The sequence below is a fragment of the Gymnodraco acuticeps genome, unplaced genomic scaffold (assembly GCF_902827175.1).
Source record: "Gymnodraco acuticeps unplaced genomic scaffold, fGymAcu1.1, whole genome shotgun sequence".
In the NCBI taxonomy this organism is placed as follows: Eukaryota; Metazoa; Chordata; class Actinopteri; order Perciformes; family Bathydraconidae; genus Gymnodraco; species Gymnodraco acuticeps.
In genome coordinates, this window is record NW_022990289.1 from 127,330 (window position 1) to 140,600 (window position 13,271).

The window sequence follows — 13,271 nt, forward strand, 5'->3', positions numbered from 1 at the left end:
AGCAGTCTCAGTGCTGTGGTTTGGATGAAATCCTGACTGGAACACATCCAAACAGTTATTTAAATGCAAGAAGTTACTCAAATTTTACCTAGAAATGGGAGGTTTGATATGGGCCTGTAATTGTTCATTACTGAAGCATTACCGTTTTTAGGAAAAACACCTGAGTGAAGAGGTTTGTTTACTATATGAAGTAGATCTGAGGCCATGCAATGAAAAACATTTTTGAAAAATCATGTTGGAATGATATCAAGGCAGCAGGAGGAGGATTTCAGAAGTTGTATAATGTCCTCTAGGTCTTTATCATTAATCAGATGGAATTGTGTCATGATGTCTGAATTGATATTAGGTGGACACAGGGACAACACATCTGCTGTACCTGATGCAGAGGCACTGACTGCTTGTCTGATTTTCTGAATGTTGTCAGTGAAGAAGGAGCCAAAATCATTGCAGGCCCTGGTGGATAGAAATTCAGAGGCTACTGATACTGGGGGGTTAGTTAGTCTGTCAACGGTAGCAAACAAGGCACGTGCGTTGTTTTTGGCAATGATGTCAGAGAAGAAAGACTGTCGTGCAATTTTCTATTCCAAATTATAAAAGCCAAGTGTTACAACCCGGCTCCTGGGCTGCAACAAAAAGCTGGGAGACGAGGAGTATGAATATTGTAGGAGCCAAAACGTTGATTTATTATTTTGATTATTTAATCATTTAATGTATGTAATGGAGTATAATTGATTGGTGTCATTTGATCGGGATCCGCAACCACGGTTGGGCGGAGCGTTGCACTGCAAGAGAAGATTGTTTATTTAAGTGACGAAAACTGTTTTCAACATCGTCCTGGTAAGATAACCTTCATTTGTGTTTAAAGAAGAGAACGAACAGTGAATAAATGGAAACGATAACATGGGAAATAAATGTACCAAAAACAAACAATATATATCTCTGAGTGATGTGTGAGCGCGTCGGCCAGGCGCTAAAACCAAAGAACAGAAAAGAGCTTAAGAAAGGTGGAAAGATGGCTCTTTTAAATATAATAATTAGTTTATTCATAATAAACAAACAAGGTAAATGGAACCAGCAACAGGTCCCCGAGGCTGGCCGACGGAGAGAGTGCCCAGAGGGAGTGAGAGAGACGTATCCGCTGGGCTCTCTTCTTAGCCTTTTCGACCAGGTGCAGCTCATCAGGTAAATGCCCGGCCCCCCCCAGCATCGGATCCTGTAAACAAAAGAGAGAGAGAGAGAGAGAGAGACCACGGAACACCTAATGGTGTGGAGGGGTCGTCACACTCCCCCCCATAAAGAAAGGAGTTCCACTAGGAACACCGTCAACCCAGGCTACCCAACAGGACCCTCTTCTCACCAAAACAATACAGCTACATTAGCCTTCAAAAAACTCCAGACTGACGTCTATACTCCTTTTCAAAAACCAGCCAACAAACCTTCCCCTGCCCACTCAGCAACTCCAGCGCCTGAAAAAGCAATTTAAGAGGGACAGAGTAAGATCTAAAAGACCAGAGGCAAACAGCATAGTACCAGTCAGGCAAACCCAAAACAAACTAGGAGCTCTTCTTCTATGCTTCGGTGTGGACAGGAGAGAATTCTGGTCAGTCCCTTGAGCCAGCACATGAAAAAGCCCGGAATGTTTTTCCAGAAACGGCAAATTAGCCATTGCAACAAAACCAGGACCTGACCTCCAGAACTAAACGAGCGCTGCTGCAGTTTTTCGTTCATACAGAATGTTTCATCCTTACCTGGGCAGACGACACTTCTCTTTTGACCGAGTTGGCTTACCTCTCATTTGACACGTGTGACATGATATGCCGAGACACATCTCTCTTTAAACAAGGCCAAAAGAATACCGTAACATGCAATTACATGTTTTACGGACACACAGATGTCCTGATTGCTTATGTCTTTCTTGAGGACCTTTCTTGACAGGAACCCACAATCTGAAAGACTGGCTCACCAATGAGGCCTTTCCTATGTGACACCATTTTCTGACCAGCAGTTCCCCTTGCAGCAGACAACCACCGGTAGCGCCATTTCCATTCTCGGTGGAGAGAACCGCCTCAAAGAACGAAATGAGGGAGACATCAGCTTTCTGCTCTAACCACCAATTCACTGCGGGATACAGACAACAACAAGTCAGGAACAACCAGAATCTATCTCACCCACTCTTCACCCTGCTCAGCACTCCCCCTTTGCACGGGCTCACAGCCCGTGTCACAGTACCAGCCACAAACACTCCAGGAGTGGAGTGCACCAGCTGGTCGTAAGCTGGGCGTAACTCCTACGTCCGACGTAGAACCGAAGGTTAAGACCAAACTAAAGTTATGACTAGTGCACCACTTAGACTTAAGCCTGTATGCGTTGCGCCCGGGTGTAACTTTTACGCCTAGTATGGAACAGGCGTAAATCGGAAAGACCGACTAGTATCCATAGTAACGTTAAAACAGGCAAGAAGGATATAACGATGGCAGGGCGTCTTGTTTACATGTTTAACAATAAAGGGCATTAAGAAGAGTCTCAATTTCTCCTTCTCCAGCTCAATTTTTCGTGTTCCGCTCTCAATTTGACGGTCTCCCACCTCTACAACCGAACGATTTCTTTCTCCGTCAGTTCTACCGCTGTAGCTCTGACAAATCCCTCCTTTCATCTTTCGGGGTGTGGCCATTTGGGATTCCCCTTGAGTCATCGATGACGCTGTGGGGGTGGGAATTCCCTCTTCTCTGCAGTCCTCTGAGTCTGTAAAAATGGCGTTGCTTGGCAACAATTACTGTTTCGCGTGTATTCACGTGGACGCGCATCTTAAGACCAGGCGCAGCTACGCCCGAGACTAGTCAGGCTTGGTGCACTCGGTGTAAATTCGAAATCACTACGTCGGACGTAGGTCTAAGGGCCGACGTTAGAGTTAAGCCCTACTTTTTACGCCCAGCTGGTGCACTCCACTCCAGGGGAGCACTTAGCATTCTCCCTCTGCGTTACAGTCACAGTGGGTGAAGATGACAGTATGGTAGGCGGTGGACCCTCAGCCCACACACGGCTTGCCAGTCAAGCTGTTCCCAAGGATAACATCCACACCTTCAATCGGCATTACAGGACGGACCCCCATGTTAACCTCACCCCAGTTGTTTCCCATACATTGATTTATTTGTGGCGGGCCACCACAATTAAATATCGTCCGCGCACAAATGGATCTCATACAAAAAATAAATAAATTATTATCCTTTTTTTCTTTCTTCTTTTTTAAATTCTTCTTTTTTTTTGTTGGTCTAATGGATAGTGAGGTGGGCTGATGATCGGAAGGTTGCGAGTTCAAATCCTGCCTGGAACACCACTACTAGTGTGGCCCTTGAGTGCACTTAGCCTCGGTTACTCCAGGGAGAATGTCCCTGTAATTGGTCATTGTAAGTCGCCTTGGAATAAGGCGTCTGCTAAATGCCTAAATTGTAAATTATATTTTTGGGAGAATAAACCCCACAGATCCTCAACTCTGGTGTGTTTCACTCATTAACAACGCAACACAGAGCAACAGCAACGTTGTCTACAGTAGCCATGAACCTCACATGTATTATCTGATTTGAGGGGGGGGGGGGGGGTGATGCGTGGACCACCCGAATAGGTTAAGGGGCCTTTGGCTTTTCTTGTCCGGGGGGGGGGGCGGTGCGGTGCCCCCACAAATAGAATCAAATTCTGTGGGAAACACTGCTCACCCTGCACCAAACCACAGATAAGCACAACAGAATGCAGAGGACAGGCACAACATTCATTCCCATACCTATACCTCGCATCAGGACAAAATCCCCAGTTCTAGACTCTTCCGAACGGTAGCACAGAGCTCAGAATGTAGGAATCATACGATTCATTGTCTCTCGAAATCTTTACCGCACGCTGAGGTCACTTCCCACCAATGACACGCATCTGTTTGACAAAAAATGCAGAACCTGGTTCCTTCAACTCGCATGGCTCGATATTTGTTTTTTCCGCCACCTGCGTTCAGCTTTCGACACTCTTTTTTCTGTTTTCACGGTCATGGCCTTTCTCCATGGAGATATTTTCTTGCCAGTCACTTCCTTTACCTAGTTGGAGCAATGGCATCTATAACATTTTTAATGTTTGAATTAAAATGATCTACTAGCTCATTTACTGAGATGTTAGCAGGGGCAAGTGTGGAAGAGAAATTCTGAGTAAACATTTCCCTAGTATTTTCAGTTAAATATCGCTTTGTGGTTACCTCTTTTTGAACATTTTTGTGAACAAAAATAGAGCTCATCAAAGAAAACACAGGAATGATCAGAGAGTGCAACATCCAGTCACCACAACCTCAGAGATATTCAGACCCTTTGAGATAATTAAGTCCAGAGTGTGCCCCTTATTGTGCGTGGGCTCCGTCACATGCTGAGTCAGTCCATAGTTATCAAGAACACAAACAGTTCTTTAGCCCCTCTGTCCTGGGGGTTGTCAACATGTATGTTAAAATCACCAACAATGACTAGACGGTCAAAGTCAATACTCACTATAGATAGCAGTTCAGTAAAGTCAATCAAAAAAAGCTTGCACAGTATTTGGGCATGGTCTATAGATATTTAGGACAGAGCTCGAGAGGAGCATGTCAGCTGAAGGGCCACATATTCAAAAGAAGCAAAGTTCCCATAAGATGTCCTTCCTGCATTGAAGGGAATCATTGAACAGAATAGCAACATCCACCCCCTTTCTTATGCATTCTTTCCTGACTCATAAAACTAAGTTGGGAGGGGTTGATTCGATAAGAACAGCTGCACTGTTATTTTGTTCATCCAAGTTTCCGTTAAAAACATAAATCGAGATTGCGCTCAGTGATAAAATCATTGATTAAAAAACGTTTTCCTGCAAAGACCTGACATTTAATAAGCTAGTTTAAGTTTGTTAGATACACTATCAGTCAGATTGTTTGTGGCAAGCTGTGGCTGACATGGAATCACTGCTAAATTTGATACTCACACAAACGTTTGAGCACTTCCTGTTTCCAAGCTGATTCTCAATCTATTACCTATCAACACAGATATCGGCAAAGCTACTGGCAGGCAGGGCCCCGGCTTGTCCTGGAAAGAGTTGAGAGTGCCATACGCCCTTGAGCCTGGACCCAGCAAATATCAGTTAGAGTTTGCTGCGTTTTTTACACACACATTCTTATCAGGCTTCGGAGACTGCAGATGCTGTCTTGAAGGGGGGGGGGGGGGCTGTAGCCTACCCCAGCCATACCCTGGAGCCCGCCACTGTCTCCAGAGTACCATGGCAACCCATAAAGTAACCGAAGAGATACACTCCTAAGTCTTCTCAAAGACCGTAAAGCAGATCCTCACAGCTTATTTTATGAGTGAAGAACTGTTCCACTCTTCTAGTACCACAACACACATCTCAACAATCGCCAGAGTGATAACGATATGATCGCACTGTACTTTTTCAACCTTAAAAGTAGACAAGTGGAATAAACGTGGATTCATTTCTCGAATTTAATTGAAGACCGTAAAATCAAAAGAAAATAGCCCATGGATTTTTATGCGTCCATAAAATGTTTGCAGCAGAGGCTGAGATCAGATATTTAGTCATATGTAAAGGTCAAGCCTGCAAATGCTGGATATTACTTCTCTAGTAGTGAAGCTCGATAATGTGTCTATCTTTTGTTACTCTACTCAGTTCTTCCAAACTCCACTCCCACAGTTTTTAAGGCAGGTTTTTCTGTAAATCCTTTGCATTAAAGCCCCCCCCCCCCCTCTCTCATCCCGGTCCTCTTTGCAGAGATGCCATTGCCAAAGCCTTGTACTCTGTGCTGTTTGACTGGCTGCTAGAGCAGATCAATGATTGGCTGAGCCCCTCGGAGATGGACAGCACGGTGGGCATAGTGGACATCTATGGGTTTGAGGTTGGTATTCACCCTGCACACCATCAGGTGAAGTATCTGAGCGTTGCCTGTGGTGATGCTGTGATCCCTCTCCTCTGTAGGACCTGGCAGTGAACAGCTTCGAGCAGCTGTGCATCAACTTCGCCAATGAGCAGCTGCAGCACTTTGTCAACAAGGCGGTGATCTCCCAGGAGCAGGTCAGTGTCCGGACAGGTCCATGGAGAACACCTGACCCTATATATACAACACTGTTAAATAAATCATCCTTTACATACTAATAATCTGAGAGTAATGACTTTATCAATAGTGGATGAGTCATTTAGTTATGCCCTATATATCAGTTAAAAGCCATTACTAACAAACCTTTGGGTTGCCAGGTTGGAGAAAGTCCTTTTGACTGCACCCTCCTCCAGACACTCTTTGTCTTTTTAACTAGTAAGCTGGCTAGAAAAACTCCACACATTGACAAAACTCCAGCTTGGTGCTGTGACTGTGTAGTCATCACATAACAACAAATACCTGAACCGATTATACAAAATAGTTCCAACACCACTCACAAGATATGTTTTCTTCTTTTTTTATGCATTCAACTTTGAAATGTGTTGTATGTCGTACACTAAATAAAAAGGCACAGATAACTGTTAATAATTCCATAATAAAGGATTTATTAACATTAAGAGGACGTAGTTTTCACTTCGGATCCAGTCCCTGCGAAAGGCATTGTTAAATGTTAAGATTAACAAATCAGGGAGAGCAAACTATTTCTTTACACTGTATGCTAGTGTGTTAGCAAGGAGCCTGATAGCCAGTGTCTGTGTGTTCCTCAGGAGGAGTACAGTGCAGAGCAGATCCAGTGGTACCCCATGCCTCTGAAGGACTTCCACTCCTGTCTGGAGCTCATCTCCTCTAGACCCCACGGCATCCTGCGCATACTGGACGATCAGACCTGCCTGCCCCAGGTACACACGCACGCACGCATGCACACACACACACACACACACACACACACACACACACACACACACACACAGACTAACACAAACACACATGCACACACACACACGCATGCACACACGAAAACGAACAGGAAAAACATAGAAAGACTAATGTTTGTGGCCGAGATACCCCCTGTTACTTTTCCAGGTACTGTGATCTGTTTTTATGACGTTATATTTTGTTTGTGACAGTATATTGTTTTCTCACTTTTTATATCCCCTTTAAACACCTTGATGAGTTAAGGAAATGCCCTATATTCAATAACACTGCTTTGCTTGTATGGCAGTATGCCGTGGTTATTACATCTGATCTGGAAGAATTATAAACATTTAAGTGAATTTGTATATGTTTTTAAGTATTGTTCCCCTTTTTCAATCAGGCCACTGACCACACCTTCCTCCAGAAGTGCCACTATCACCATGGGAACAGCCCCTACTATGCCAAGCCTAAGAACCCCCTGCCAGTCTTTACTGTGTATCACTACGCCGGAGCTGTCACCTATCAGGTATCAGGCACAGCACACTGTACTAAATATGCAGCACATCTGCTGCAACAACCTTTGTCTCATAAACATAATATACTCTGTTTCCAGGTTCATAATTTCCTGAATAAGAACCACGACCAGTTCAGGACAGAGGTGGTGGAGCTTTTGCCAGGAGCCGGTTAAAGGTGCACCATCGGGCATTAGACCCAAAGAGAGTGCTTTGGGTCTTATTGTGTAGCTTAGCAACATGTGCAACAGCTGGCTTACATTTTTTTTAAATAATATTATTTAATTGGATTACACAAGTTTGTAAATCAAACATTTAAACTATATAACACCTGTAGTTGCGAAAGTGCCACCAAGAAGCTAATAAAATATCTATATTTTATAAGCAATGTGTTTCTCTGTGGCAACATTTGTGAAGTTCAGAGTTTATAAAAAAGATCACAAATCTCTCCAAAATACCACATCAAGAACACTATAGGACATGTATTGGATATTGGATAGTGAGTGCTGCTTTCCTGAAAACTGACCAGAAAAGCCCCTTATTGTCAATTTATATAGGAAAGCCGTTTATCATCTGAACGATTCCAGTCTGTAGTTTGTTGTTGTAAAGTGTTATGAGGCTGTGGTTATCCTAGAGGTCACAGCAGCTCATCTCATATTGAGGTCAAGTTTCAATGAATGGTCTTACTACAATGAAATGACTGCTATGGTGACTGGCATCATTACACATGAAATCAGTCGTGCGCATTGAATCCACTAGAGTCTCATATTCCCAACTCTTGCAATACCAGGGACTCATGCTGCAGAAATAATAAAGTCATTTTTAGAATTTGCATTAATAACACATTTATATGTAAAACCGCATGATTTGTATGTCTATAGAGAGGAGCCTTTTGTTCAGATACTGTAAAGTGAGAGGTTAAGATACTCCTGTAAATATGGCGACGTGACATTGGATTCCTTTAGTCTTAGTAGCTTCATTCCAGCTGTTAACCCTCTATGGCATACTGTTGCCCTCAGGCAACACACCACTTTTTTCGACCTCACACTGGCCCTCTAAATATATATATATTTTTTAAATATACACAATGTCACCTGACATGCTGGTGTCCAATAAAATGAGGGAATGATATGGGTGTGGCATTTTGTCTGGGGGTGGAGCAGTCCTTTCTGCAAGCAAAGCTGCAGGGGACTAAGGGCCACCACTTGGTAAGATACATTTCACTTTTTAACATATTAGAAATGTACACAACTTAAAATAAAAAATACATGCATGTGCATGAATACGTAAAGAAGTATATTTGATTGTTTAAAGACTTATTATGTATTTATTAATGAGCTAAAACTATGTTTTGTTGTTCGTTGCCTCAGGGCAACACTGTGCCACTTGGACCACTTTTTTCCAGGCAATATCATACAAGTGTGCTCAGCTGTAAAATGATAAACCTAATCAATGTTTTTACCATCTACTGATATTTACAGGAAATGGACAACAAAACATGTTATGGGCAGAAGGGACACGATCAGGCTGTTAGGGCTATTCCGTCTGACAGTGAGGACAGTGAAGATCAAGATAGGGTTAGGCACACACACACACACATAGACACACACATACAGACACAAACACACACATAGACACACACAGACACAGAAACACACACAGACAAACACATACACACAGACACACACACACACACACACACACACAGAGACACATGCATACAAACACATACACACAGACACACACATTTTATAATTGATATAATATCAGGGACCCCTAAGCTGCTGAAACACATGGTGAAACATTTTTTTCCTCCCAAAATAAAAAGTCATGCCATAGAGGGTTGAGCCTGTGACAGTAGGTTCCCCAGGGTGGATCTCAAAGGTCTCAGATGGTTAGAACCTTTTCTTGTAATAATGCTTAAAGGTGGGGTAGGTAATTTTGGAGAAACCAGCTCGAGTGCGCTAGAATTTGAAAATACACAACCGGAAGAAATCTGCCACTTCCTTACAGAGCCCCTCCTCCAACACACACGAACGCGCACATGACCAATGAGGGCACGAGATAAGTTTGTGCACAGATGGAAGGCTGACAGGCAGGTAGGCCATCCAGTTACTTTAGCCGGGCCGGCTCAGATGATTGGTCGTGCTTTTTACAGATGACATTTTTTAATGTATTTATTGTCAAAGCATTTAATATATTCATTGCTATCGGGATGTTAAGAGCATTCCATGGAATATAACAAAAAGTGTTTCTGAAATAAATTACATACCCCACCTTTAATATAGGTTTTTACTAGAAAATGTCTGTTTCTTCTTCTACTAAATGCAAACGTGATCAGTTTAAAGATATAGATATTGAAGAAATCATACAAAAAAATAATCTATTTTTACAGTTTCCCTGTGATTGTGTGTGTCAGACGGTGTCGGAGCTCTTCCGGAAGCTTCAGGACAGTTACATCCAGCAGAGAGAGCTGGGCTGGAGGGGGAAGGGTCTCCGGCAGCAGCCCTCCACCGCTGCCTCTCACTTCCTGCAGTCCCTGACAGAACTCACCACCCGCCTGGAGAGGTACCAACACATGACACACACACACTGACACACACACACACTGACACACACTCTGACACACACTCTGACAGAAGCTATCTCCCACCTTTGTAATCTGTCCATACAGACAGCAGTGCTACCTTCTGCCTGGAAGGCAGCCTCAGTGCAACCTTTGTTTAAAGGGGGAAACCATGCTGACCCCAACTGCTATCGTCCAATATCCATTCTACCCTGTATAGTGAAAGTGTTCTAAAAGTTAGTTTGCAAAAAGCTAACATGGTTTCTGAAGACTTACAACATACTACAGTATCTGACATGCAGTCTGGGTTCCGTGCAGGTCATGGGTGTGAGACGGCGACTCTCAAAGTCCTAAATGATATCATCAATGCCCTTGACTCCAGACAATACTGTGCTGCCATTTTCATCGATCTTGCCAAAGCCTTCGACACTGTAGATCACCAACTGCTTCTGGGAAAGCTTAGATGCATTGGTGTCACCAACCAATCGATAGCCTGGTTTGAAAACTACCTGTCCATGTGCACCCAGTGTGTAAAATCTGAAAATCTGATGACACAGCCCCTATCCATCTCTAAGGGAGTACCACAAGGCTCTATCCTAGCACCCATCCTATTCTCAATATATATAAATGACATGGAGAAATCAGTGGGCAACTCCTCTATCCACCTATATGCCGATGACACGATTCTGTACACTGCTGGCCCTTCCCCAGATACTGTCCTGAAAACTCTTCAGGATAGTTTTCAGAGAATCCAGTCACATCTCTCTGCCCTTGGCCTGGTCCTGAACACCACTAAAACCAAGATCATGTGGTTTGGCCGCAGTGGTGCCTCCCAAACTGGCACTATTGTGACCGCCGATGGCCGGGACCTCGAAATAGTTAAATCTTATAAATACCTTGGATTTTGGATTGACAGTAATCTGTCATTCTCAGAACATCTCTCCAAAATTCAGACCAAGGTTAAAGCTAGACTCAGCTTTCTATATAGGAATCGCTCCTCATTCACTTCATCTGCTAAACTCTCTCTGGTTCAGATGACTGTCCTTCCTCTGTTACCATCTACCGCTCGGCGTGTAAAAGAGCTCTCGATCATTTAGACATTCTGTATCACTCCGCCATCCGCTTTGCCACCAATGCCCCCTACAGGACACACCACTGTGACCTGTACTCTCTGGCTAACTGGCCCTCTCTTGAGACCAGGCGCAACATCCACTGGCTGTTGTTTGTTTACAAAACACTCCTAGGCCTCACCCCCTTCTACCTCACACCATTACTGCAACTCCGCACACCCGGTCAGCTACAAGCATCCTGCTAAAGATCCCCAAAGCCCATACATCCTTTGGCCGCTCCGCCTTTCAATTTGCAGCAGCAGATAACTGGAATGTCATTCAAAAAACGTTGAAAATGAAAACCTTTGTTTTCCCCCCGCACCTTCAATGTCACTATTATAGACACCCTGGTACACACATGTAGCTGCTTTGCCTGATGCTGATTTTAATGACTGATTGAACCACAGCAATATTGTTTTAGAGTTTTTATATGTTTAACTGCTATGCCTGTCATCTTTGCTCTATGTGTTTGTGTTGTCTCCTGGGTTCTGTAGTGCCCGGAGACTGTCTTTTTATTTTTTTTCCCTCCCAAACCCCATCCCCTCAGGAAGCCTGTGCCTCCTGTCAGGTCATCATTGTAAATAAGAATTTGTTCTTAATTAATTTTCCTGGATAAATAAAGGTTCTACTACTACCACTGACACACACACACTGACACACACATTACATTGCATTTAGCTGACGCTTTTATCCAAAGCGACTCACAATAAGTGCGTTCGACCAACAAAATACAAACTTGAAGAAAACAGAATCATATAAATACATCAGGTTTCATAGAGCTAAACATTTCAAGTGCTACTCAACTGGCTTTAGATAAGCCAGTCCTTTATTAGTATAAAAGTGCTTTGTTAATAGTTCTATTGCTCGAAGTGGAGTTGAAAGAGATGGGTTTTCAGTTTGCGCCGGAAGGTGTGTAAGCTATCTGCTGTCCTGATGTCAATGGGGAGCTCATTCCACCATTTAGGAGCCAGGACAGCAAACCCACGTGTTTTTGCTGATGGAAACTTTGGTCCCCTTCGCAGCGAGGGTGCAGCGAGCCGTTTGGTTGATGCAGAGCGGAGTGCACGTGCTGGGATGTACGGTTTAACCATGTCCTGGATGTAGGAAGGGCCAGATCCATTTGCAGCATGGTACGCAAGTACCATTGTCTTGAAGTGGATTCTAGCAGTTACCGGAAGCCAGTGGAGGGAGCGGAGGAGCGGAGGAGCGGCGTGGTGTGGGATAATTTAGGGAGGTTGAAGACCAGACGAGCCGCTGCATTCTGGATGAGCTGCAGAGGTCGGATGGCACATGCAGGTAGACCAGCCAGGAGGGAGTTGCAGTAGTCTAGGCGTGAGATGACGAGAGCCTGGACCAGAACCTGCGTCGCTTTCTGGGTCAGCTGGGGACGTATCCTCCTGATGTTGTAAAGCGTGTATCTGCAGCAACGGGTTGTAGCAGCGATGTTTGCAGTGAAGGACAGGTTGTTATCTAGGGTCACACCCAGATTCCTTGCAGTCTGAGTCGGGGAAACAACTGAGGTGCCAATGTTGATTGTTAGGTCAAGAGTGGGACAATCTTTTCCCAGAAGGAAAAGCAGTTCAGTCTTGTCAAGGTTGAGCTTGAGGTGATGAGCAGACATCCAATGAGAGATGTCAGCTAGACAAGCAGAGATGCGTGCGACGACCTGGGTCTCTGAGCGGGGAAAGGACAGGATTAATTGGGTGTCGTCAGCGTAGCAGTGGTATGAAAAACCATGCGGGCTAATGACTGATCCGAGCGAGTTTGTGTACAAGGAGAAGAGGAGGGGACCAAGAACAGAGCCCTGAGGGACCCCTGTAGTTAATTGACAAGGGTCGGACAACGACCCTCTCCAAGTAACCCTGTAGGTGCGGTCTTTGAGGTATGAGGTGATGAGGGAAAGTGCAGAGCCTGAAACTCCAAGTTCTTGGAGAGTGCGAAGGAGGATCTGATGATTCACCGTGTCGAATGCAGCAGACAGGTCCAAAAGGATGATGACAGAGGAGAGGGAGGCTGCTTTAGCAGTGTGCAGTTCATCAGTGACAGCAAGGAGGGCAGTTTCTGTGGAGTGACCTGCCTTGAAACCAGACTGGTGCGGATCCAGAAGGTTGTTCTGATGGAGATAACAGGAGAGTTGTTTAAAGACAGCGCGTTCAAGTGTGTTAGACAGGAACGGGAGGAGAGTGGGTTTCTTTAGGAGAAGGTTTACTCTTGCCTCCTTGAGACTGTTT

At 44.4% G+C, this 13,271-nt stretch overlaps 1 protein-coding gene across 1 annotated transcript in view; it reads left to right on the forward strand.

Annotated features, from left to right (window-relative positions):
* myo15b (myosin XVB) overlaps nt 1–13,271 on the forward strand; it is a 102,758-nt gene that overhangs the window by 17,349 nt on the left and 72,138 nt on the right. Inside the window, exons 12-18 of the mRNA XM_034221838.1 lie at nt 5,776–5,899; nt 5,980–6,075; nt 6,706–6,837; nt 7,254–7,379; nt 7,467–7,536; nt 8,488–8,573; nt 9,785–9,933. Of these exons, the coding sequence (XP_034077729.1) occupies nt 5,776–5,899; nt 5,980–6,075; nt 6,706–6,837; nt 7,254–7,379; nt 7,467–7,536; nt 8,488–8,573; nt 9,785–9,933 (783 nt within the window). The remainder of the gene's footprint in view (nt 1–5,775; nt 5,900–5,979; nt 6,076–6,705; nt 6,838–7,253; nt 7,380–7,466; nt 7,537–8,487; nt 8,574–9,784; nt 9,934–13,271) is intronic.